The 27,972-nt window shown below is 41.6% G+C and overlaps 2 protein-coding genes across 2 annotated transcripts in view; both read right to left on the bottom strand.

The window, feature by feature from the left end:
- LOC310640924 (semaphorin-4E-like) overlaps positions 1-4,003 on the bottom strand; it is a gene marked incomplete at both ends in the record, with an annotated part of 35,965 nt that extends 31,962 nt beyond the window's left edge. The window contains 3 exons of the mRNA XM_083363508.1: positions 1,136-1,195; positions 3,082-3,227; positions 3,898-4,003. Coding sequence (XP_083219634.1) covers positions 1,136-1,195; positions 3,082-3,227; positions 3,898-4,003 — 312 coding nt within the window. The remainder of the gene's footprint in view (positions 1-1,135; positions 1,196-3,081; positions 3,228-3,897) is intronic.
- A 7,464-nt stretch (positions 4,004-11,467) lies between these two features.
- SUGP2 (SURP and G-patch domain containing 2) overlaps positions 11,468-27,972 on the bottom strand; it is a 34,606-nt gene continuing 18,101 nt past the window's right edge. Inside the window, 5 exon segments of the mRNA XM_083350329.1 lie at positions 11,468-11,774; positions 14,352-14,469; positions 21,601-21,743; positions 24,240-24,304; positions 27,217-27,728. Of these exon segments, the coding sequence (XP_083206455.1) occupies positions 14,352-14,469; positions 21,601-21,743; positions 24,240-24,304; positions 27,217-27,728 (838 nt within the window). The 3' untranslated portion in view covers positions 11,468-11,774.

Below are 27,972 nucleotides of genomic sequence, written 5' to 3'. Positions count from 1 at the left end.
TGGTTGATTAAGGACCATCGAGCCACTGTCAACTCTTAGTGATCACACAGATGGATTTTTCACAAGATGATGTCTTTCATGTCTCCCAAAAGTGTATCCATTGCCATTATAACTGCGTCTATCCACCTTGCTGCTCTCCATCTACCTTTCCCAATGTTAAAGCTTTTTTCAGATAGCCAGATCTTTGCATAATGTGTTTGAAGTAGGATAAGTAGGATAACCCTGCTCTACAAGAATCTGAATTATTAACAATCAAAGCAAGTTGGCAGGACAGAAGAGTCAATGGAATTCAAGGTGGGCTGTACTTGGATCTCTTGTGGGTGCGAAGGGACTTGAGACTGATGACACATTTGACCCCTCCCTCCAGCTCAGCCTGGTCTCTTATAAGGACTTTTCCCATCAAATCCCCCACTACTTTATTAGTGTTCCCAAGTAATTTCTGCTTGAGATTTCAATTCACGTTTCACATTTCTCTCAGAAAATGAAATTGTTAAAATCAATTTAAGCCTAGAGCAGGGGTGTCAAACTCAATTCCATTGAGGGCCACATCCGCATTGCGGTTGCCCTCAGGGGGCTGGGTGGGTGTGGCCTGGGTGGGCGTGGCCTAATGGGTGGGCGTGGCTAGAGTGCGTATGGCCTACTGGGTGGGCGTGGCCAGCTCTCCATCGTTGGCATCAAGGGTGCCTATGGGGGCCTGGGCAGGAGTGGGACAGATCTGAGGGTCTCTGGCAGAAGGAGGGTCTCTGGGCCAGGGCCAAGGCAGTGGGGGCCGTTCCCTCACTGTTTCCAGGATGGCTTCATGGGCCGCATGAAACCACTTCACTGGCCAGATCTGGCCCCCGGGCCTTGTGTTTGACATGTCTGGCCTAGAGCATTGTATTAGTTTACCAAAATATAAAATATAGCGGTACAAAGAAAAATCTAAATAATGGACAAATAAAGGAGGAAAAGTGTAGGGGAAAGGGGGAAAAGGCTTTTTGGTGCAGTTGAATAAAGTAGTAACACAAAACCTCAACTGTTTACTTTTATATGATAATATATACTAGCCATTTCTATAACAAATCTATTTATTTAAGCCTGAAGTGCAACAATACTCTATCTCAGAAATCAATTTAATATTTTCACCAAGGCACACCTTGCTTTTTCCTTTGCGAAGACATTGAAGCTTACTATCCTCTGAAGCAAACCAGGATACCTAGGAATCAAAACAGGCAAATGAACATATTAAAATCTTCCATAAAGTAAACATGCTGAGCCAATGCTATTGATTCTAGCCACTTCCTTCAGTTAGGCACACCCTCTTTCCTATAGGACAATTGACACATAAAATCCAAGTATTAAGATTTTATGGCCGGGATGATATCAGACCTAATGATTTCAAACTAGAAATGGCTTCTTGTTCAGGCTGAGTATTTTTCTGAAACATTTTTTTTATCTAGTTGTATCTCTCAGCTGTGACTCTCTACTCCAATTTCTGTATCAGTCTCTAGTTCTCTTTCTGACAATTGCCAAGGGATTAGATGGAAAGGGGGAGAAAAATATCTTATAAACCCAACATGGTGTGGGAGAGGATGGAGTCTTTTTTTTTAGTAGTAGTAGTAGGAGTTCCAGGAGCTGCATATTGGCAATTGGCAAGAGCAATTAGGTAAGATTAACCTTGTTATTCTGTTTATAAACAGAACATTGAGACTGATATCCCCTACACTCCACTGAAGGTGTTACCTAGCCTGGTAATGAAATGTTCGAAAAGAAATCTACCCTCATGCTATACCTGAGCTACAGATATTTACAGCTATTGCAAAGATTATCCTTCTCTGCCTGTTCCTTCATTCTCCTTTAATGAGAGGGGAATTTTTGCCAATAATGGTAATTTGCAAATAATGAAGGGCCTTAGATCCATTCTATAAAATCAAAACTAAGCAGTCAAGCCAAAATCAATGGAAATATAATGCCCACAGGACCTGCTTAGCCTCTTAGGTCTTACATAGTTCAGCTCTATAATTTCCTGTTTGGACACAGACAGCTTCATTTTCTGGTATTCTTAGCAAAAATGACCAAATAGCAGATGAAATCCTGACAGTTGCTTCCAGTGAGAGCAGTCATTAGGCTAGATAAACTGATTAAAAAATAGCTTCTCTGTCAGCTGCTGAGATGAACTATATGGTACTAATTGTTTTAGATCAGAAATTCTGAAAGCAGGGATCAGCCAGTGGGAAGCAAAAACAAATGCAAGAAATAGTTTTGATTTTTTGGTGCTTCATCAACATTGAATCAGGCTGTGATTATGAATATAGTCTGTTTGCCAGTCTCTACACTTTCCATGAGTGAGAGGCATGTCTCATTATCTCTTTGCGTCTTGAAGTGGTATTATAATTACTTCCAAATTCTTTTAATTACCAAAAGATCAGCATAGAATGTGACAGCTCTTTTGTCTCTCACAAACAGCAGCTTTAGTGGGAAGATGCCAGGAAAGTGCTCACTAGAACATAGGGGGCAATAGGAACTATTAAAGCTGGACCAGGGTATGAATGTACAGGTTCAACTTGGTGCACTGTATCACTTCTGCTGCATCAAGCACTATGAAATACTTAGTTTTCAATGTGACAAAATCAGACTAAATGTTCCATTTCATCTTAAATATTTTGTGGGCAGGATGGTGTGGAGTGACAGGTGCCAGTCAAGCCCCCTTATCCCTACCTTCCCCCTGCCCTCCAGGGGTAGCCTGGACCCCTTCCAGTCAGTAATCCTTTTCTGGATAAAAAAGCATGGGAGGCACATTCCTTGTTGCTTGATGATATAGTTTCACTCGGACAAGTTTTAGTAGCATACTAGATTCATGCTTTCAAGAGATTCTACTTCTTGGTGACTGAGGATATGCTTTGCACTTTTTTAAAAATTACATCCTGCTAAAGTTTTCCTACCAATGGGATTAGAAAGGCCTCTGACATTACAGGGAATTTCTGTTGGTTTGAGTAGACACTATAGAATTACAGGGATGAATGTCAGGTAAAATAAAAAACTTTATGGAAAGTAAGCAAATGTCTTCAGTAGAAAGATACATGAAAATTGTAAAATACTTACTGTGGATATTTCTTTAGAAATGTCATTTAAGTTAAAAACAAGGATATAATCTTTGACTCCAGCATATAAAGTATTTGTTTCTTCACTCAACAAGAGAGTAGAAAAATTGGACACTCCTTGCTTTTCAAATATCTTTAGATTTTCAGCTTTAAAAAAAGGAATGTTTTAATATGTTTAAATCTTTATTAAATATGATCTTGGATAAAATCAAATCTTTATACAGATAGTTAAAAACTGGTTTCTAGTTTGTTTTCACATATGGAGTTTTCTTCCATTACTTCCTTTTTGCTTTGAAATATTGTCCATTGCCACAGGCATTTTTAAATGGAAAACTGGCTTATAAATGTGCAAAAAGAGAGTCTATAACACAAGCATATTATATACTGTAAGTACTGGTATTTTACCAGTAATGTAAGTACTAGTATTTTATGCCAAACTTTAGTTTGGCATAAAAAATAATATTGAAGGAAGTTCAGCCTTCCTAGTGAAGAAAGTTGGGTAAGTCCATCTAATAAAGTTTCAGGAGCTCTCAACATAAGCTTTATATTATAGTTGGCTCAAAAATCAGTCTAGTCCTGCTTTCGACAGGGAGACGGGGACAAGCCAGATATTTTTAAAAGTTCACAGACTATACATTAATGCAAGATAACCGTTCAATTTTTACTCATTGTAAAGATCCTATATGGTTGTATTTACACAAAGCAATTCCATTTAATTTCTATAACTAATAAACAAGTGATGGGAGCCATATTTAATAAGAAATTGTCCAGTTGGATACATATTTCTGTAGTTTTTAATAGATTCAACGATGCTTACACTGGTATTTCACTGTTTTTCTTGGTATGATGTTCAGAAGATTACTTGCACCCTGCTGAATTATTCCACAAAGCATTAGAAGACAAAAAGCAACTGTAGCGCCCATGGTTTTCAACTAGATTGTTGCATATTCTATGCATTGATTTCATGGAATTTCAGTCAAAAACACAAAAACAAACACAGGAATAATTAGTTTGTTCTACAATATTAATTTAAATGTTAAAGTTTAATTGTTGATCAACTCCTTTATTGGGAGGGAGGGAGGAAAGGCAGGCAGGCAGGCAGGCTCTACTATTTCTAAATTCTAATTCCCAATTCTAACCCATTATCTTTCAGGATTTTACTTTCTCCACCTGAAAATGAACAAATACCCATTTTCTACCAAAAACCACTCCAAATTCTCCCCAATATATCTGCCAGTTAGCTCTTCCTCCTTCTACTGGTATCTCCAGGCAATTCTACTCTCCTCTCAATTTTTCATATCAGAAGAGATACCCCAAATTGGAGGTACTCTGTTGTTCTTCTCAGGATACTATCAACAGAATACCTTCCTCCACTCTGGACACTTTGCAGATATATGGTATAGGAGAGAGGGAGAGAGAGAGAGAGAGAGAGAGAGGGAGGGAGGGAGGGAGGGAGGGAGAGAGAGAGAGAGAGAGAGAGAGAGAGAGAGAGAGAGAGAGAGAGAGAGAGAGAAGATACATAGATCTCCACCCTCCTCCATCACCTTATGTGAGAGAAGCTGCATATAAATTTAAGAAAATTCCTGCAATATCATGTTCTCAGAGCATATTAATACTCGGTGAACTGGCACTTGTATTATTTTCACCCTTCTCCACCCTTCCTCTCACTGTTTCCTCTATACTGACCTTAATTCCTCTCAGGACTGTACCCTCCACCTAACTCTCCCCCTTTTCCTAGGTAAGGTTCCCCTCCCTCCCCCAATTCCATTCCCCCCATTTTCTCCTCTCAGCCTCTTTCTCAATTAGCCTCTTTTCTGACAGGCTTCTCAGGTGAAGAAGCCACGCCTCACAACGCGGATCCCGCCGTAACTAGCCAGGTTAGCGCTCCCTCAGACCTTCGAAAACGCCTGACTCAGTGGGTGACGTGTTTTTTTTCCCCATCCCGCCTTTATTACTTTGTAAGTAACCCAAGGCGGCGAACATTCCTCACACGCCTTCCTCCTTCTATTTCCCTACCCCTCCCCCCCAACCACCCCGTGAGGCGAGTTGGACTGACAAGAGGGTGACTGGGCGAAAACCACCCACCACATTTGCATGCTTTTAAGACATCCTCTCTTCACATCCGTATTTGTAAACAACCCCCCACCCGCACTTATTTCGCCCCTCCGTCAGAAGCCAGCCTCTCTGAGCCTTCCTCTCCCCGGTTATAGTCGACAAAGGACACCCGCGCCCCTCTCCCTAACTATGCTAACAGAGACCGTTGAGGCGAGCATTTAAATACCGGCTCACGCCCCTCCCCTTTATCCTAGCCACGCCCACCCAGCGTCCTGTTCGGCGCACAGGTTCTCCCGAAGAACACGTGACCTTCGGCCGCTGGACGGTCGAACCTTCCGCTCGAGTGTCTTCGTGAAGGGCGAACTCCGGGACGTCGAGCGAGATTCTTCCTCTCTCTCTCTCTCTCTCTCGAAGTGGTATTATAATTACTTCCAAATTCTTTTAATTACCAAAAAGATCAGCATAGAATGTGACAGCTCTTTTGTCTCTCACAAACAGCAGCTTTAGTGGGAAGATGCCAGGAAAGTGCTCACTAGAACATAGGGGGCAATAGGAACTATTAAAGCTGGACCAGGGTATGAATGTACAGGTTCAACTTGGTCCACTGTATCACTTGTGCTGCATCAAGCACTATGAAATACTGAGTTTTCAATGTGACAAAATCATCTTAAATATTTTGTGGGCAGGATGGTGTGGAGTGACAGGTGCCAGTCAAGCCCCCTTATCCCTACCTTCCCCCTGCCCTCCAGGGGTAGCCTGGACCCCTTCCAGTCAGTAATCCTTTTCTGGATAAAAAAGCATGGGAGGCACATTCCTTGTTGCCCGATGATATTTGCAACCCGGATCAGGTGACCCTAATCCGTAAAAAATAACCCAGTTGACGATTACGAGGAAGTATTTTTATTTGTTTTATTTTAATCCCATTTATATCCCGCCCTTCTCCGAAGACTCAGGGCGGCTTACAAGCTTAGCCTTCATTCTATGTATATGCCTGCTTATTAGGGCTTTCACACACCCCACAAGCGGCATTATTACAAAGTCAGCTTAATTGCCCCCAACAATCTGGGTCCTCATTTTACCTACCTCGGAAGGATGGAAGGCTGAGTCAACCTTGAGCCTGGTGGGATGCGAACCTGCACTAATTGCAGGCAGCTGGTGTTACTTAAGGAGGCATTAGCCCACTGCGCCACCAAGGCTCTTAATTTGTTGTTGTTTTTTAAAAAAATAATAACTGGGTTATTTTATTTGGGTGCCCCATCACTGGAAGTTTTTAAAAAGAGACTGGGCAGCCATTTGTCTGAAACGGTACAAGGTCTCCTGCTTGAGCAGAGGGTTGGACTAGAAGACCTCCAAGGTCCCTTCCAGATCGCTTATTTTGCTAACATTCGACGATTGTTGTCAACGATTCAAGGCATCCTACAAGAGGGGCTGCAACCAAATGGAAGTAAACCCCTGCTGTCCTTTTGGGTTCGGTTGTTTGGAAATATAAAATGGAGTGGCTAGTGAAGCATGTGAAGGTAGCAACTTAATTTTTTAGAAAAAGAATCGTGGGTCTTTTGGTATAGCTATTGAAATTATATTGTACAGACACAAGTGCATTTTCCAATACTTCTGGCTTAATGGGCAAGATCGGTAATCATTTGCCTGAAATTTTCCTCTTTTCATTGTTAAGAATGACAAACGCTGCGTGGTCTTTATTGTTTATATAAATTGTATTAAAAAGGGAAGAATTATGGATGGGAAGAATTCCCTGAGCAAACACTTAAGGAATGTATGGATGATAGTACCAAAAATCCCTTAAATATTTGCAAAAGGAAATTTTATTTTAATTTTTATTTTAATCCCATTTATATCCCGCCCTTCTCCGAAGACTCAGGGCGGCTTACACTCTAAGCACAAATCAATGTGCTTGGCAATATGATTGTGACAATAAATACACAACTGCAAGTGTGACATTGCCTCTCTTCAGTTGTTTTGGAAAAAGAAAGCCTTTGCTGAAACAGCTAAAAATAGGTTAAATTCCATAGTGTCTTACCAATCTCTCCTCCCCCCTTTTTTCTTTTTGAGTAGACCCTATATGGCTCTTAGGGACGCGGTGGCTCAGTGGGTTAGGACGCTGAGCCTGTCGATCAGAAGGTCGGCAGTTTGGCGGGTCGAATCCCGAGTGCCGCGTAACAGAGTGAGCGCCTGTTACTCATCCCAGCTTCTGCCAACCTAGCATTTCGAAAGCACGTAAAAATGCAAGTAGAAAAATAGGGACCACTACGGTGGGAAGGTAATAGCGTTCCGTGTGCCTTTGGCGTCTAGTCATGCTGGCCACAAGGCCATGGAGACGTCCTCGGACAAATGCTGGCTCTTGGGCTTTGAAACAGAGATAAGCACTGGCCCCTAGAGTCGGAAATGACTAGCACGCATGTGCAGGGTAACCTTTACCTTATATGGCTCTACATTCTCATCAGCCACAGTATGACTAAGAGATGATGGGAACTGGAGTCCATCTGAAGGGATCTCATCATCCCCGTTTTGAAACTTTCCCCTGCACTAGGAGATATTTTCTACGAGGAAAAATTATATTTGGTACAGTATTTTTCTCAATGAGGAAGGTAAATGGGGGCGGGGACTATGACCTTGTACAGCAGGGGTCTTCAAACTTGGCCCTTTTATGACTTGTGGACTTCAACTCCCAGAATTCCTCCACCAGCATGCCTGGCTGAGGAATTCTGGGAGTTGAAGACCACAAGTCATAAAAGGGCCAAGTTTGAAGACCCCTGTTGTACAGGATTACTTCAAGTTATCTTCTGCCTGAATCAGAGCAGGATGTGGTCATCCCCCATCTCCCCTGCCATCTCTCAAGGAGTATGACAGGGGTCTTCAAACGTGGCCCTTTTATGGCTTGTGGACTTCAACTGCCAGAATTCCTCAGCCGGGCCCGCTGGCTGAGGAATTCTGGGAGTTGAAGTCCACAAATCATAAAAGGGCCACGTTTGAAGACCCCTGGAGTATGGTGTGCAAAGCCAGATCTGGTTAAGCATCCAAGGCAGAGGGCCTTCTCTTCAATGTCTGCTGCCAGTGGGACTGCTTCTCAGCAATTCATAGAATTCTGCAGGTTATCAACAGTCAACTGACCCAACAGGAACGCCATGGGGCCACCTAAAAGAATCAACTCAAGGGTAAACATCCTTCACATAGTATGAAATTGCTACGGAACCCACTTTGGCAACATGGTTGTAGCAATGTAGACGGTTTCAAAACAGAATCCGTGTGAAATCATAGCAAGGATGGACTAGTTGAACAGAATCTCATCTCCGAATTTCATGTGTTGCGGAACATGAATGGGAGACTGTGCTTATTTATTTGACCTACCTCTTAGCTTTATTTTGATTAACACAAAACCGGGTACATACAGTAGTGCTCCCTCATCTTTTCCCTACAACCACTGCCCTGTGAGATGGGTTGGGCTAGGACAGGGGTAGGCAACCTCGGCTCTTTTATGACTCATGGACTTCAACTCCCAGAATTCCTGACTCAGCTGACTCAGGAATTCTGGGAGTTGAAGTCCATGAGTCATAAAAGAGCCGAGGTTGCCTACCCATGGGCTAGGAGAATGATGGTTCTCAAGGATCTCATGGAAAGTATAGCACTAAATGAACCTTCATTACATAGCAATAGCATGTAGACTTATATAGCACTCCGTAGCGCTTTACAGCACTCTCTGGGCTGTAAATACAATGTCAGCATATTGCCCCCAACATCTGGCTCCTCATTTTACCAACATCAAAAGGATGGAAGGCTGAGTCAACCTCAAGCCCATCGGGATCGAACTTCAGGCTGTGGGCAGAGTTAATCTGCAATACTGCATTCTAACCACTGTACTACCAGGACTCATTACATTCTGCCTGCATTTTGTGGAACTGAGATTCATGTCTCATTGGACTGCATAGATTGGGCTTTTTGAGGTGAACCAAGGTCAGTGTCATGGTTCATCCAACAACACATATAATAGCTTCTTCTGAGAGTATATAACAAGTCAAGCAATTATTGATTTGCAACTGTCTGGATATTTGGGAATGAAGCGGCTCTTTGGATTTGAAATGTTTTGTTATTTGTCTTTGGTCAAAATATGATAAATCTAACTAACTTTTTTCAGGGCCCATCTTGCTCCAGTGAGAGACTAGACTCTCAAAAGTCTTGCGCAGAAGAACTCACTGACAGGAAACTATGTATGTATGTATGTATGTATGTATGTATGTATGTATTTCCCGTCTTTTGTTATTTTTTTTACAAATAACTCCAGGCTCTGAACATATTCAACATTTCTTTCAACGAAGGAGAATATTTGTAGCTCAGGGTTGAAATATCAACACTTCTTCCTCCTCTTTCCCCCCCCCCACTCCCCACACGTTCTGATTTTCCATAATTAGAACTGACTGAAAGATGTAGAAGCTGAAATCAGTTTTCAAAATTGTCCACTCACCTGGAAGAGGTTCCGAGGCAGACGATGAAGATGTGCAGTGTGGTCCCTTGATGGCTACCTTCCGGGAGCTTAGATTAGGTCACTTCATCCTTTTCTCACCCGTAGTTCTAAGGCTACTGTGGTTTGTGATGAGCAAGTGCCAGTAATAAGACGTTTTCAAAATTTCAGCTTGCATGACATACATACGTTGGAGAAGTAATTTTGTTCAGAAGACCATTTAAGAAACCAAAGTCGCATTATCAATAATTAGGGAATTTCTTCCAATTTAAGTAATCAGAAAAAGACAGTTGGGTAAAAGGAAGAGTGGAGTAATTTCTATCCTATTTCCTTGATTGGAAGCACTCTGGATGTAAAATATTATGCACCTGTACCTCTAGCAACATGCTGCAGTCAATTCTCATGTGTATCCGATGGCACATATAATGCAGTAGAAGTGCTGGACATGCTGAATTTAAAACACACAAGAGAACACTCTGTTCCAAGGTGACTCAGATTAAGCACATAAATCTTAGCTTGTCTAAGCGGGCCTTTCTTAATCTAGGAGAGCAATATTTCACAGAAAGGCCCAAAACAAGAACATAAGGCAGTGGTCAGGATAGGAATATATAACACCTCCATGCTTCTACTATACATGCTTCTCTTATTCTTACAACAGTATTATTCTGCATACTGCCATCATGTTCCAAGAGAAACAAACCAAGCTCCAAGTTCAGACGATCCACTAAGTCAACTGAGCCACTTAACATGCAAGTGTGTATGTGAGATGAATGCAGGTAGTCCTTGGCGTACGACCACAACTGAGCCCAACATTTATGTTGCTAAGTGAGACATTTGTTAAGTGAATTTTGCCCCATTTTATGACCTTTGTTGCCACAGTCGCTAAGTGAATCATTGCAGTTGTTGTTAGTAACACAGTCGCTAAGTGAATCCGGCTTCCCCGCTGACTTTGCTTGTCAGATCGCAAAAGGGGATCACATGACCCCTGGCTGCTACAACCATCATACACATGAGCCCGTTGCCAAGCATCCGAATTTTGATCATGTGACCATGGGGATGCTACAATGGTCCTAAGTGTGAAAATTGGTCATAAGCCACTTTTTTCAGTGCCATTGTAACTTTGAATGGTCACTAAACAAACTTGTAAGTCAAGGACTAACTGTATGCTTAACCATGGTTAGGATTAATTCAGTTGCCACCAAGTCACCAATTAACTACCAGGATAGTGTAGCATGTTATTGAGTTTAAGGACCGAGCTGTTCAGGTTGTTAGCTGCACCGCCAGCCCGCTAGAGTCTAGACACAATTAGAACAGCCTCTAGCAGCCGTGATATACGAGTGTACCATATGTGTTTACAAATCTAGTCATCCAGTGTCATTAATTACTGCATTTAATCATCTGCCTCCTATGCATGGCATTTATAAGATTGGTTGTGCTAACTGGTTTCCTAAGAAAGTTTATGAATTAATCCATCAAAGTAATAAATGTGATTTTTTTTTTGAGGAAAGACACATGAGTGTGAACTACTCAATCTACTTGTTTTGCTACTATCAATATTAATAGAGCACAAGCTCAGTCTGAAATAGATATCCAGAAAGGAAGAAAAGCTTCAGGATTATATTCCTTCTCTGGGAGAAGGATCTGAGACAAGCTCTTCAAAGACAACCTTTGCACCATACAAGGTTAGATCGGCTTTCTTGAGGAAACCCCACCAGATTCATCCTTTTGCTGCTTTTTAGGTACCTTCTTAAATAGTAAATGTAGTGACTATTTAAAAGGGTGACCCACTTTTTCCCCCGAACATACCTTCCCTTCGTAAGACGAGCACTTATTTGTGGTAACTATCCCACATTTGTAGACGCAAAAATTGAAGCAAAGCTGGCTTTTTCTACTGTTTTTTTTTATTGTAGACCTTGATAAAAGGATTACATGCCATTAAGATATTTTAAAAGAAATGTTAAGATCAATCGTTGGCTAACAATTTGCTATTCATTACTGGTCGATACTGATAAAAAGTTTTACAAGAAGAAAGGAAAAATATCTGACTGAGGACTTCAAAAATGCAACATTCCAAACCAAAATTGACACAGAAGAGAGACACAACCTAGTGACGGGAGTGAAAAATGTTCTTGGATGCTTCTAATCTTCGTATCAGAGAGCCTGGAAAACTAGAATAATAGAAAAGGTAGTGAACTGACACAGATTGAAACTGGATTTTTTTAAACTGTTTTTTTATTTTTTTTTTTTTTTTTTTGCAAATGCAGTCAGGTGTTTGCTGGTAGATGTTGCCTGCTAAAGCAGGTTTCAAAACAGACAAACAAAAAACAATGAAGCTTGGTTATGAAACCCAAATATCCAACATAGGACCGACTGAAAAGCAACACTTTAAAAGCATCTGTGCTGCTGCTGTATACTTTTTGTCCCATATCAAATCTTCGTACAAGGAAGACTGATTAGAATCGCACTAATCTGGAAGGGGTGGAGGTCAATGTCGCCTCCCCAAGTAAGAGAATTCATATTTTTTAAATGTTTGAGCGTTCATTATATACTCATGCAGCTCTGAAGCAAGCTGAAATCAGCAGGGTCACCCCCATCGAAACTGGGTTCAAAGAAACCATCATTTCCCCTGTCTGGAGATTTAGAGCCTTTCGTTGATGCCTCCCAAGAAGCGACAGCTCAGTTTTGGCCCACAAAGGGCACAGAAAAAAACTGGATTGAGAAAGTGCCCCACCCCCAGAGCGTAAGAGAAAACATCTGAATATTCATCTCAATTGCTGCAAATTCTGAAGTTGAGAGAGAAAATACTTTTAAGCAACTGGAAAGAATAGGAAAGCTGACTATTAAACAAAACATATATATATATATATTTAAAAAAGATGATTTAACCCAACAGAAGTTGCATGTCTAGAGTATTTCAAGTTTACAGATCAAGCTAGTTGTTCCGATAGCAGGCAAACATTTGCGATGTGATGCTCTGTGATGTACAGGAAAGAGAAACCAACAACCCTAAAAATAAGGAGCTAGGACGGAAAAAAGACACCAGGATGGTCTCTAAGCTTCAAGGCAGTGTCCATTGGGTAAGACCGGATCCCAAAGGCCTGGAGGATGGGAATTACTTAGAACTCTTCAACAATTCAAGTGTACTTGCAAATATTTCAGTTCAAGCAAAGAAGCAGTTGATTTGTATCAATGGCTTCCGATGGTCTTAGAAAGTGATGGAACACATCATTTGTTGCTTGCTAGCATGTTCTTCAAAGCTTTTATTCTGTGCCATGATTTTATCTGGCCTTTCCTGGAGCTCTAAAGCTTGTCTCAAGAAAGCAACTAGGAGAATACGAAACTAGGTACTGCAATATACGCCATCCACAAGTTTTTCAAATGAAAACGAGTGTGGGGAATCATGCATATTTCAAACCCCACCCCAAAATGGAATGTGGTGGGAAAAGAAACTCCATGGCTGTGAGAATTGAAATACAAAAAAAAAAAAAGGCAATACCAACAAGATGAAGACATCTTCTGGAGGCAATCATAGAAAAACTGAAAGACTTGACAAAATTTGATGGCAAACATGCTACCGGAATTAAGAAGTATGAGTAATCTACAAGAATTTTCAAATCAAATCAGGATGCTGTGAATAATCCGTTTTTAAGTTGGATTTTACACACAAGAGTCTTAATGGCGCAAGATGTTATTTGATTAACGTAAGTCTTTGCCATATATGTGGCAGCTTTGGTAGACTCATGGGAAAAAAAGAGATGTTATCTTGAAAAGGTCCAATCGCCACCTTCAACAAACTGTAATCATATTTATTTAACAGGACATAAAATAGACATGCAAATTGCAGGCAGCTTTATCTCCTAAAACACAAAGAAAGCTGCCTGAGAATATCATGGAAGTTAAGAAAAGACAATCCGAGAATGTGAACAAAAGACTGGCTGGCTTAAATAATGCACATATTTGGGGAGGAGACCAGACATACCGATTGCTGGTAAAGGTCCCCAAAACAAGTTCATGAAATTTATGCTAAGGTAATGGTTTTGGTCTGCTGCTGAATTTGTCATAAGCAACTTCCCGGACTCTAGAATTGATGAAAATAGCAGAATTTACCAAATTTAATTATACTCCCAGAGGCGATGCATACCAGGAGTTCGTATCAAAGATGATAAAATTGACACACTGAATTTGAGGGGGGGGGGGAAATGGAGGAATTTCACCTATTTGGAACAGGAATAATCCAGCCTACCTTATTGAAAATAATTACAATGGGCTCCCCTACTGGGTCCCAACAGGAAGGCCCACAATTCTGACCATAATTTAGCCAGCCTAGACATTGCTGGTTGAGGTTGCTAGGAATTACAGCTTAAAACATTTGAAGGGGATTCGATTGGGGATATCATTATAAATTACTGCTAAGTCATAGGTGACTTTTGATGAAAAGCAGGACCGACTGCTCCTGCTTCTGAAAAGCAGCTATCTCCTCTTAGGATACCAGAGATATTTAAATTCTAGGCTTTTTGTATGTTGGGAGGGAACTGGGAAAGATCCAAACTTGAAATCAATTTCTTGGCAGACCGAACAGCAATAAAGGCATTCTAGCCATCAGCATTTAATGTCAGTAATGTCATTCTGGATTTTCAACGTGAATCAACAATGTGAAAAGCAGAAAAATCTCTCTGGACTTTTTTTTTTTTTTACTCTTGCAACAATTTAAAATGAAAACGACTGGCTCCGTTTTACACACCTACCTATTTATTGGCTCTTTTCATATAGTACATCTGGATCATTCTCTGACGGAACGTAGCAAAGGTATCCTCTTTGTTCTTCCCTGCAACACCCAAGCCCTCCCCTGCCGAGGTAGAGCCCCTACAGGAGGCAAACAAAATTAAAATAAATATGGAGATCATCTCAACTTCTTACTGTCAGCTCCAATGACAAAGTGCAGGATGAATAAGGGGGAAAAAAACCCCTAGTTGCCAAGCTTTCAAAAAGATAATCAAGTTTGTAGTTGTTGATCTGTGAGTTATTGAGTTCCTAAAATCAGCTGCGGTGTAAATTTCAGAGGCTTGCAAAAAGTACCTAATCACCTTCCCAAGGGAGCTAAACCTGCTGCAGTTATTTAGAAGATCTGTTAGAACAGGGGTCTTCAAACTTGGCCCCTTTGATGACTTGTGGGCTTCCAACTCCCAGAATTCCTCAGCCAGCATGCCCGGCTGAGGAATTCTGGGAGTTGAAGTCCAGAAGTCATCAAAGGGCCAAATTTGAAGGCCCCTGTGTTAGAAGGCATTAGCTTTCACTAGTTAAGCAATACCCCAGACTGCTAATACGTAAGAATTTTATCCCAGAAAAATATTCTTTTATCCTGCTCTTTCTCCCAAGGAGCTGAGTGACATGAATAAGATTCTTGAGGGAGATTTAGCAAAAAAAAAAAAAAGTAGCTAGAGAATCTTTCAGTAAACTCTCATTATCAAACAACGATTTGAACTTGGGTCTTCCTGAGGTCTAAACCAACCATTTATCCACTACCAAACAACCAGAAGATATCCTTTCTTACAAAAACAGAAGGAGCTGTCATAAAGGCCAGGAAAAGGAATGGCCTTCCCAGCTTGTTTCCATGGGCGTAACTCAGTGGAATCAAAAGTCTTCTACCATTGAAAATAATGGACCTCTTGATTTGGTCTTTATCCTAGAAGAACCTTTGGAGACGATTCCTAAAATACTGGAAAAGATAGACCAGTATGGAGAAATAGCAGGAGTGAAAATAAAAACTAAGAGAAAAAACTAAAGTAATTGTTAAAAATCTCTCAGATAAGAAAAAAAAAGTCAGAAAAAATAGAACTACAAATAGTTTAAAGTTAAAAACCTGGGAATATACTTAACAAGATGTTCAACAATAAAAGAAGATAATTATGCAAAATTATTGAACCAAATAAGATTGGACTTGGAAAAATGGAAAACCTTGCAACTGTCGATATTAGGAAGAATTGCTACAGTGAAAAGGAATATACTACCAAAAATTTTATTTCTATTCCAAATACCTATAAAACGAGAAAAAAATTCTTTGAAGATTTAAATTCATTAATTTTGAAATTTATTTGGCAAGGAAAGAAAGCTAGAATCAAGATGAAAATGTTAAAAGAAGCCAAGGAAAATGGAGGTTTTGGTTTACCAGAGTGGGTCTTATATTATCAAGTATCTGTATTAACATGGGTAAAAGAATTGATAATTCTTAGAAACAAAAGGTTGTTATATTTAGAGCGACATGATTTACAACTGGGGTGGCACACTTTTTAATGGTATGTCAAAAATAAAATCCGTAAGTCCTTTCCAAACCACTATATAAGAAATGCATGATTATCAACATGGGAAAAAATAACATGTGAAATATATCTGAAAATTCCAGGTTGGCTTTCAACAATGGAAACATTCGTACATCCAAATTTAGTCAATTTTGAAAAAAATCAGGTATACAGAGATATTCTAAATTCTGAAGGGAACTTAAAATCTAAAAAAATGGAAAATCAGGGTGTTAATCTATCATGGTGGACATACTTATAAATGCAAGTTAGATATGAGAAAGATGTTAAATGTATGGATTTTATAAGGAGCAAACCTTGTTTGATAAGATATTAATCTCTGATGAGAAACTAATTAAGAAAATTTATAATTTTCTATTAAATTGGAAAATGGAAAGCTAAGAAGTTAAACAATGATAAGATGGGCAAAAATTTTTTGGATACAATAAGAATGAGAAAAATGGCAAAACGTGTGGGAAAGATGATTAGCAAAAATGTTTAAAAACATGTCAGATAGATGTTGGAAATGCAAACACAAGTCAGGTACTTATTACCATGTTTGGTGGACATGTGCCAAAGCAAATAGTTATTGGGGAAAAAAATACATACATGGCTAGAAAAGATGTTGGGAAAATATGCAGATTTTAAACCAGAACTTTTATTAGGTATAATGCCAGAAAAGATTGATAAACAAAGCATATATTTGATTCTGTATATAACAACAGTGGCAAGAATTATATTCGCGCAGTATTGGAAAAATGAAGAAATACCATCAGATGAAGAAATAATTAAAAAATACTAGAATGTGCGGAGATGGAAAGACTGACTGAGGTTGAAAGAAAAAGAAGAAAATATTGAATATTATCAAACTTGGGACTTATTTTATCAATGGCTAGAGGAAAGAATAAAGGATTAGGAATTAAATCTGTATTAGTGAATGTAAACTCAGACAACACGTTTGTTGAACAAGTACAATTGAATGTATGAAAAAAATCAATAAAAATCTTATTAAAAAAGAAAATAATGGACCTCAAAGATGTAGCAATCTCTTAATGATGATCACCAATATGCTCTCATTTTCCTTTTAATCTTCCGGCTTCCCCAAAAAGAACAGCAAGCCCTCTGCTGCATCTCTGGTGCAAAGTGATTCATTGAATGCCTGTTTTTATTAAGTAGTATGAACCTCAGCAAAAGATTTTGAATGTGCTGCTTTTTTTTTTAGGTTTGCAACTTGGAAAAAAATTGTTCTCAGTTACATGCAGAATCCGGACGCGGTGGCTCAGTGGGTTAGGACACTGAGCTTGTCGATCAGAAGGTCGGCAGTTTGGCGGGTCGAATCGCGAGTGCCGTGTAACCGAGTGAGCGCCTGTTACTTGTCCCAGCTTCTGCCAACCTAGCAGTTCGAAAGCACGTAAAAATGCAAGTAGAAAAATAGGGACCACTACGGTGGGAAGGTAACAGCGTTCCGTGCGCCTTTGGCATCTAGTCATGCCGGCCACATGACCACGGAGACGTCCTCGGACAAGCGCTGGCTCTTCGGCTTTGAAACGGAGATGAGCACCGGCCCCTAGAGTCGGAAACGACTAGCACGCATGTGCGGGGGAACCTTTACCTTTACACACACACACACACACACACACACACAGACGTGTGTGTGTGTGTGTGTGTTATATAAATTAGTTGAGATGTAAATGAGATATAATGAGTAAGGGTTTTCTGAATACCCTTGAGATTAACTTTTCTCTTAGAACAATATTTCCAAATGTGTAGATCATGGTGAAAGAAAGAACAAACTTGTAAAAGCAACACTCAAACCTTTTATATCAATTATCTTGATATGGAAAAATAACTTGGATCTGTTTTGACTCTTATCATCAAATAGTAATCCACCATGTATCTAATAATACACCGTCCAATAGGGGGAACCTATTGTAATTGACCGGGAAGGACAGGAAGATTTTAGGTGTTGTATTTTCATTAAGAATACATAGTGGCAACTTCTGGGATGGATGTGGAGACAGCTCAGGATTAAATTACTATTTTCAAAAGGACTGAAGGAAGGAGGAGGAGTCAGATACGTCTTTCTCGTTTATTCGGAAGATAGAAGAAAAACGCTTTCAAGGTAATGGAAAATTAAAGAAAAACTCAAGACCATGCTAGCTAGCATCAGATCAGGCAAGGGAAAGATTGCAGGAATCTGATACATTAGGAAGAAAGACTGGACAACTTCTAAGACACTCCTACGAGAGTTGGGAACCTGCTGTCCTTCAGATACCAAATACAACATCCATTATCATGGATATACTACTACTAATAATAATAAAGTTGGAAGGGACCTTGGAGGTCATCTAGTCCAACCTGCTGCTCAGGCAGGAAACCCTATACTATTTCAGACAAATGGCTGTCCAGTCTCTTCTTAAAAAATTCCAGTGTGCTTGGCTGGGGCTGTATTTGGCTGGGGCTGATGGGAGCTAGAGTACAATAATATTTAATCAAAAGACATTGGATTGGCTTCAAAAGCATGCAGCAGAGAGAAAATGGAAGAATTGCAGAAATACTTGTTCACAAAAAGGCTAGCATTGAGGCAATAAATACCACCTCAAACGCATCTCCAAAGGAAATTAAATCCTTGAGTTTAGCACAAGTACATTACCAGTACCTCAAGAGCTCACGCTGATGTTAAGAAGAATCACACTGTTGCAGACAGACCAGAAAAACCTATAATCTAATCTCCTATTTCACATAATGACTGTTTGATGTTGCAAAGAGAACAAGAGTACAGTAGGACCTTGGATTTCTGGGAAATGATTTTCAGGAGAAGACTGCTGCCTCTGATAGTTCAGTTCCACAAGTCAAGTGGACAGTATGGTTTACTCAAGTTTCCTTTAAAGAAACAAGAGGCAGAGACCAATAACCCTGAAAAAGCTACCTTGCTACTTGCGAATCTCAACACATGCACATGTACCAATTAAGTACATATGTGTATTCATATATGAACGTGTACTTGTATCTATATATAAAAACATGTAATTAAAAACATACGTGTAGTAACTAGGATTTTTTTTAAAGATGGTCCCTGGGAAGGACAATTTAGCTTGTCCACTGGAAATTGCTAGGAAGACGACTATTGTTTAGTTATACGCCTGAGGATTTTGCTTCAGGGTAGTGTTAAGACTGTTAGACCACAACAAGGAAACTGGGAAGATTTGCAAGGGTGAAAGTATTATGTGCAGCTCTTTATGCTGGAAAATGACTGGGGACAGGACGTTGGAGTAAATGGATGACTCAAGACTGGTAGGAACAGGCCAATCCCAGGCTGGCTGGGAAATTTTGGGAGTTGAAACACGTGCATCCTAAAGTTGCCAAGGTTGGGGAACCCTGCAATAGACAGTGGAGAAAAATCTGTCAAAGAGCTGAAACGGAGTTCCTGGAATCCTCGTTGACACTGCTTTTTAGGCAGATAGCTACAAAACATGTAACAAACGGCCAGAGCACGGAAGCGAGGCAACAGTCTAAAGATTAAAGTCCAGGTCTGGGCCTATGAACGCAGGGTTTCTGAGCACATATGTGAGAGAAATGGTGGCAGCACCAGAGGTCTGAGAAGGGAAAGAGAGAGTGGCTTGCACAGGCTAGTGGCTGAGAACATGATAAAAGCCACCCTGGAACACAAGCAACAACCTCTGGAGATTAGATCAAGGTGGCTAGAAGTCATGGTGGAGCTAAGTGAATGAAAGGTCTGGCGGAATCAGATTGCCAAGGATTTACTGATCTTACCCACAAGGTAAGAAATAGGCCTGAGAAGTACTCAGGAGAAGTACACAGGTAACTTGGGAAGGGGCTCTGGGAGATGGTGGATTTCGGAGATAAATAAATAATAGGGGTATTGTATTTAATTAGGAAGTGGGAGGTCCTCGGTGCTCTTTGAGCTTCATTGTTTTCTTGCAGACATTTCATTACCCAACTAGGTAACATCATCAGCGATAGAAGGGAGTGGTGCTTGTTTCCGTTATATATACTAGTGGCTTAAAGCTATCTGCCCCTCCCCTTCCCACCAGGCTGCCAACTCAGAAAAGGTTGGTAACCCTGTTCTGGAGATCCTTAGAGCAGGGGTCCCCAACCTACGGGCCACAGCCTACTACCGGTCCGTGGCCTACTCACAACCAGGTTGCATCAGAGGCTGGCTGGTGCGTGAGTGCGCAATCATAGCCCCACTCGTGCGAGTGTATTGGGCGTTTGGGGGCTCACGCATGTGAGCATTGCAGGCGCTCTCGGCCCCACTCAGGCCTCACAAGTCCTCTTGGCCCCACTAGAGTAATAGGTGCTCATGTGGGCATGTGCCTGCCCCTCCCAGAAAACCATCCCCTCTATCCCACCCCCTGGGCCGCCAACTCGGAAAGGTTGGGGAACTCTGCTTTAGTGGTATGGGCTGTCTTTTGAGGATATATTTATTTATTTATTTATTTATTTATTTTATTACATTTATATACCGCCCTTTCCCGGAGGACTCAGGGCGGTTTACAGGGTAATTAAAAACCAAAATACAAAAGTTAAAAACAAGTTTAAAAAAAAAATTAAATTTATAGACAATAAATATAGTACTATTTGGTTTGATGGGGATATACTGTGATAAACCTTGTTGGATGGGATGCATTTATTTTTATTATTGTTGTATTTGTGGCCTTGCTTTTTACTGAACCGTAGGATGTTCATTTCTCAGACACTTGCAGATTGGTGCAATATGCACACAAAATAGGATGATCAGATAGCAGATCATTTCAGCAATAGCTTCCATACTGTGGAATGCACCACTGCAAGAAATATTTGTGCTGAACCCTCATTCCAGAAGGCCATAAAGAATTATACCAATCTGTCATTGGCCTTTATTAAAATTGGGGATGCCCACTGGCTTATCTGAATAAGTGTTTTAGCAGCAGCAGGGGAAAAAAATTATTTCCTCCTGTGACTGGACCAATGTGCAAATATGATAAAATAAAGTAATAAAGTAATAAGTAGTCTAATTCTACATTCAAAGGGCTCCAATGAAGGTAAAATAGCCTGTGGCCTATCCTTCTACACACACACACACACACACACACACACACACACAAAACAAGCATTTTTGCTGTTGTTTTAATGTGTTCAGTTTTATAGTTTAAATGTTGTGAGAGCCACCCAGAGTTGATCAGAAGATGGGATGCAATATAAATGTTCTCAATAAGTAAGTAAATAAATAAATATTTTCTGAACTGAAATAAATCAATCCCTTTGGAACATTCTGGATGTTACACTATATGGAACAACAGGGATGCAAAATAAATCTTTGCGTTTTCTCCTTTTTTTGCACCAGGCTACAAAAATAGGAGGGCGGTATTTCGTGTTTGTTGCTATCATTGATCACAAAAAAATTGGATAAGGGGATGGGGTTTTTTTTTAATTGTACAGGCAGGTTACAAAACATGTATTCAGTTATTTCCACTATTTGTGGGTGGAAATTTAATTAAGGCAGTCAACATTTCCTTTATCCTGAGCTCCAAAGAAGCTTGGAATTTGTTGCATGTCGAGTTATAAAACCTCTTTAAGCAGCAACAAATGTAGAAGCTTAGAATTAATTCTAGGGAGTAAGTGGAAACTGAACATTTGGTAAACAGTCAAATCCAAATGCGCGAGTGCTTAAATGCTTCTCTTGTCCCTTTATACATACACTTTGACAGGTTCCTGGATGCCTTTGCCATGTAACCCGAGGCCACGCCCTTCTTGCCAACCCATTTTTTGAAGTATTTGGAAGCCAATGTTCTTCTCATTTAGCCTCTTATTATAGAATTCCAAATCCTTTGTTTTCTGTTGCTGGCAAATAAAAATAAGATTCAACAGAGTGAAACACAATATGTTAAATACAACCATAAGCAGAGATCCCCAATGTTTGGGGGAAAATTGGGACATTTTTCACATTTTTGAAACCGTATGACACGATGCTGAAAGAAAACAGCTGATATTCACTGAACGGGTCACAAATGAACGTGGTCGGTCCTAAAATACAAACTTACCTAAAGACAAATCTGCAGCCGTGTTCCCTTTATACCTTTCCTTTAGCCTCCCTAGAAACTCATCATACAGCTATTCCTTGACTCATTCGAATTTACAATGGACCTCCCCGGGGCTACTTTCGACCTGGATTCAAAGTTTTGATGGCCCACCCCCCTCGTGGTCATGTGATCGTATTTTTTTTGCCATTCAGCAACTGGCCTGCATGTATGGCCACTTGCAACGTCCTGCACTCCTGTTACCACGATTTACCATGCTTTTTTGCTGGAAACCAGCGTTTCCTATTCCAAAGAATTGTTTAAGAATGTTTTCTCCCTTGCGCATTTAGATAGCTCGTGTTTTCTTTGTAAGCCTGCTGAATTTTAAATACAGACGATAGTGCTTTACTTTGCCGATGTTCGAATGTACATTTTTACTGTCCAGGAACTGGCCAAGTGTCCTTTCTGTGCCTCGTTTATCAAGGCACATTGATCAACAAAGCCGTCAGCGGAAGGCCATTAAGAAACTACACCCCGGGCCCCACGTCCCTAGGAAGAGTGACATTGTGAACAGAGGCTAAACTGGCTCCTTCCAACTCTAAGGAGTTTGCTTCACCCAGCCTCCCTCGTCAGGCAGAATACGTATCGCATGTTTTCGCATTGACAACGGATGGAGATGCAGCCATTTTCTTCTTTTTGCTTTTAGAGTGAGATGATGCTGGGGAGGGAGGTGGTGGATAATGTACATGAGAGTCTAGCTAGACATAATAACACTGAACCTAGAGTGAGAACCAAGGTTATTGAAATAAGAGATGATAAAGAATTGGCAGGCTGGAGGGGAAGCCTGCATTTCAACCTAATTGGAGAATGTGATTTATGACTGTTAATTGGAGGAGGGAATTGTGCTTTGATACTATGTGCTCAGGGAAGGGAAATTCAGTTTTTGGCTTTGATTATGTTAGTGCCGATGCTATGCTATTCAAATAAAGATTTTTTTAAGGTAAACAATGCCCTGAAGTTCTTTGAAGAGTTTCATCTGTCGCAACCATGACAGCTACTACTAATGCTGATGTGGGACTGGAGAGTTGATCTGTGATTATTGGGAGCTTTAACTATTCCCTGCCAACTAACTTGGCTGCGGGGAAACTGTGCAGGGATAAACGAGTACAGGTAGTCCTCGACTTACAACCACAATTGAGCCCAAAAGGTCTGTTGTTAAGTTTTGTTAATGAGTTTGGCCCCATTTTACGACCTTCCTTGCCATGGTTGTTAAGTGAGTCACAGAAGTTGATAAGTCAGTAGCCTGACGGTTAAAGTGAATCTGGCTCCCCGCTGACTTTGCTTGTCAATAGGTTGCAAAAGGGGGACACAGCAACGGTCATAAGTATGAACCAGTTGCCAAGCGTTTGAATTTTGATCACATAAATCATGGGGATGCTGCAATAGTCGTAACTGTGAAAAAAACAGTCATAGGTCACTTTTTCCAGTGCTGTTATAGCTTTGAATGGTCGCTAAATGAACTGTTATAAGTCAAGGACTACCTGTAGCCTTACAACCATTTGATTAGCACCTGTTCAAGGTTACAACAGCATTATAACTGAGATGCTGTGATGGCTGTAAGTGCAAGGACTGGTTCTAAATCATTTTTTAAAAGTGCCGTTGTAACTGCATTTCGCTACAAATAAACAGATTCGCTTAAGAACCATGGCAAAAAATTGGCATAAAATTGGGTGCGACTCATTTAACAACTGTGCTGCTTGGCAAAATAAAATCTGGTCCCAACTGCAGTCATATGTCAAGGACTATTTGTACGCAGAACAATTCCAGCATGCAAAGTCTAATTTGTGATCCAATATGGCAGGGACCCCAACCTGTGGGCCGTGGAACAGGCTGGCCAGGGCGCGCACGTGTGTGCTTCCACTCACCCCCTCTCACGCCGCTGCTATGCAAACAGGGCGCTGCACAGCGAAAACGGGGCACTGTGCAGCAAAAACAGGGTGGTGCTAGCGAGTTTCACATGGGCGCTAGCACCGCGCTGTTTGCGCCATGCGTGCTCACAAGCTTGTATGTGTGTGCACCCACGCATTAATGCTTTCCCCCCCTTTCCCTCCAGTCCGCCATCTGAAAAAGGTTGGAAACCTCTGCAGTATGGTACTGTATGGACCGTTGAACTTAAATACAAGCACATGTAACAGAATAGGAACAAAATTAAAAAGAAGAATTCTCTCCCAATCTTTACGGCACAATCTGTTTCGCATTACTGGGAGAAAAGCTGCCATATAAAAATCCCCGTCTGAAAAGAGAATCATTTTTGCCTCACCTTCTTATTTTTATACGCTGGATAGCCCCGAGGTCGATCGTAAGAGATCTGCACCGGATCATGTACTAAAAAAAGCAAAATTAAGAGGCCAAATCAATCCCGTGTCAAATAAATACTGTCACATAATTGCACTTGTGGGGCTTTAGAGCAGGAATCCATATAGATCAGTATTACTGTGACCAGAGAGATGCTTTCCAGAAGCCCAAGCAGATATACAATAGAAACAGTTGTCCCTTCTCTCCAGCATCAGATTTAGATGGCCTCCAAAACAAGGTACCTTAGATTAGCAATAGGAAGTGCTGATCAGTCTCAAGTTACTATGTACGTGAGGAACCTGTTTTTCATAACTGAAATACGAATTCTGCTTTCAGGAGCCCCAGGAGGAGGGGGAAGTTCCTGTCTCCCCACTCAGGTTTCATATCTGACACCAGCTGCATTTCCCGGACTGGGAAAGGAGGGGAGGAAGTTGCTGTAGTTACCTGCGAGACTCTGTTGGCCTTAAGTAGAGCTACTCTGCGGAGGAGGCAGTTGAGCTGGCTGCAGAGTGCCATCCTTGCCAGGACTCCTCCATCTGATTGCTGAGGTGGGGGAGGACTTCCCCCAAAAACTTCAAACAACCCAGAAAAATGGCTGCCACAGCACTGGAAAAAGTGACCTATGACTGTTTTTTTCACAGTTACGACTATTGCAGCATCCCCGTGATTTATGTGAAAAAAAAAAGATCTCGCAAAGATGGAATTGATTGATTGAACTTTTTAGTCCCACCCAGTCTGCCGTTACCACTGCAGCCATGCCCACCCAATTGGCCACGCCTACCCAATTGGCCACACCCACCCGGCACCCGATGATACATAAGTGGGGTTCGGGTTGCAGTTAGGACACTCGTTCTCTAAAAGGTTCGCCATCACTGTAGCAGGTGATCTCTGGAATGTGTTCGGCTCTCATCTCCTACAACTAGGTAACATACCTAGCACTGATGATGTTATCTTGTTTGGGTAATGAAATGTCTACAAGAAAACAACCAAGCTCAGAGAGCAACAACCAAGGACTCCTCAATGTGGGCTTGCTGGGGCTAAGTCTGCTAAGGTTTTGCAGGTATCACGTATCAATATGGTGAAGATTCGTAGGCAACACATACCCTCAAATATGGCTGGATCCATATATATACATACATACATACACACATACATATATACATACACATACATACATATACATATGTATGTATGTGTGTATATATATATATATATATAAAGGTAAAGGTAAAGGTTCCCCCGCACGTGTGTGCTAGTCGTTTCCGACTCTAGGGGCCGGTGCTCATCTCCGTTTCAAAGCCGAAGAGCCAGCGCTTGTCCGAGGACATCTCCGTGGTCATGTGGCCGGCATGACTAGACGCCAAAGGCGCACGGAACGCTGTTACCTTCCCACCGTAGTGGTCCCTATTTTTCTACTTGCATTTTTACGTGCTTTCGAACTGCTAGGTTGGCAGAAGCTGGGACGAGTAACAGGCGCTCACTCTGTTACGCGGCACTCGGGATTCGACCCGCCAAACTGCCGACCTTCTGATCGACAAGCTCAGCGTCTTAACCCACTGAGCCACCGCGTCCCTTAGATATATATATATATATATATATATATATATATATATATATATATATATATATATATATATGTATATGTATGTATATATGTGTGTATGTATGTATGTATGCATGTATGTGTAAAGGTAAAGGTTCCCCCGCACATGCGTGCTAGTCGTTTCCGACTCTAGGGGCCGGTGCTCATCTCCGTCTCAAAGCCGAAGAGCCAGCGCTTGTCCGAGGACGTCTCCGTGGTCATGTGGCTGGCATGACTGGATGCCAAAGGCGCACGGAACGCTGTTACCTTCCCACCGTAGTGGTCCCTATTTTTCTACTTGCATTTTTACGTGCTTTCGAACTGCTAGGTTGGCAGAAGCTGGGACGAGTAACAGGCACTCACTCTGTTATTCGGGATTCGACCCGCCAAACTGCCGACCTTCTGATCGACAGGCTTAGCATCTTAACCCAGAGCCACCGTGTCCCTTTATATGTATGTGTGTGTGTGTGTGTGTGTGTGTGTGTGTATGTATATATATGTATATGCATGTATGTATGTATATGTTGACCCAGAAAATGAGTTTGTTCAATTAACTGTGTTGTGAAAAACCAGGCTTAATATAGCAGAAAAATCAGTCAAAACTGCCAGCTGCAATTAACTGCGCCATTTGCTAGCTGCTTTCCAATGCTTCTGACCCCTGTGTGATCTTCAGCAAGAGAGGTGGAGGCTAAGAGCAGCCCTGCGAGAAATATGTGGAAAAATAATGCTTTTTTATACGCTCTGAGATTTGGAGAGAAGGGCACGTTTTACTGCAAACCCCACCCCCCCAAAAGAACAAAACAAGTAAATACCCTGTTAGAAACCTCGCTGTACAAATTACCTGCCTCTCAAAGCTATGTCATAATTAGGAATTCAGTAAGAATTTCAAGGATTTTCTCATTCTTCGGCCTGCCACCCGCACAGAGGGCCACGCTCGCCACGAAAGTGGAAAGCGCTTAGCTCACGGTTTAAAAGAAACGGGGTTTAAACACGGAGTAAGCCACAAAACTGGTTGCTAAGTTTAGGCAGTGGGCCCCAAAGGCCCAAACCATTCACGGGGCACCAGGGTTAAGAGAATATTTGTAGCCCCAGGTTGGACTGTGCGGGTCCCTGGTGATCTCTGAGCTAGATTGTTTTCTTTCAGACGTTTCATTACCCAATTAGGTAATGGGGCTGGTGCTAGCAAACCCACCCCACCCCACCCAGCCAACTTCGTAGCAGCACCGATCATGTCTGCAAGAAAACAACCGAGCTCAGAAACCGACAAGGATCTTCACACTTACGGTTTGGCACCGAATGTGAACAAGGTCAAAGACACGTGTAGCCTAGCAGCAGCACATGAAACCCTTTCCCAGCTCACCTGTTGGTTCATCTATGAGGCACACTCTCTTCGATGCTGGAATCACACCCACTTTCAGGGATTTGCTACTGATTCTCTTGCGCCCAAAGGGGGTGCCGTGGGTGGGTCCCTGTGCCAGCGGCTCTGAAAGGGCACCTGCGGCTGTGCAGCTGGCCTGTCCTTCTTCAGCCCTCTCGGAATGATCCACTTTCATAAGCCCTTCTTCCAGCGTGGCTTCTTCCGGCTCCTCGGCTGGCCCTGTACCTTCCTCCTCTTCCTCTCCCTCTCCCTCTTCCATTTCACCTTGGGGAGCCTCCTCTTCTTCTTCTTCCTCCTCCTCCTCGTCTTCCTCCTCCTCCTTCTCTTCTTCTTCCTCCTCCTCCTCCAGGTTTCCCCATTCACTTTCCTTTGGTTCAGACCCTTCACCGAGGTCACCAGATTCCTGCCCACCACCGAAGGTGATAGAAGGGCATAATTCATGGACTTTCATGCGATAAAACTTGAAGGCAGAACTCTCTGGATCCTGCAGAAATCTGGGGGCCGGGGGGGGGGGGAAACGGAGTTTAGAACAGTGTTATTTATTGTTACAAATTCATTCCGCTCTTCCTCCGAGAAAAGTAGAACGAACCTTCTCCTCGCAGTATTTTCTTCTCAAAGAACCTTAAAGTTAGGCTTGATAAATAAAGCGTGCTAAATCTGCACTCTGCAGGTATTCGCGGCCCTCAATTCCAATCCGCAGCCCCAGATCGGGCGAAAACTCTGCAGCCCAATTTCAGC

Source organism: Vipera ursinii, assembly GCF_947247035.1.
Source record: "Vipera ursinii genome assembly, chromosome: 1".
NCBI classification, from domain to species: domain Eukaryota; kingdom Metazoa; phylum Chordata; class Lepidosauria; order Squamata; family Viperidae; genus Vipera; species Vipera ursinii.
Note: the sequence above shows the minus strand (reverse complement) of the source record. Positions and strands in the feature narration are given on the sequence as shown.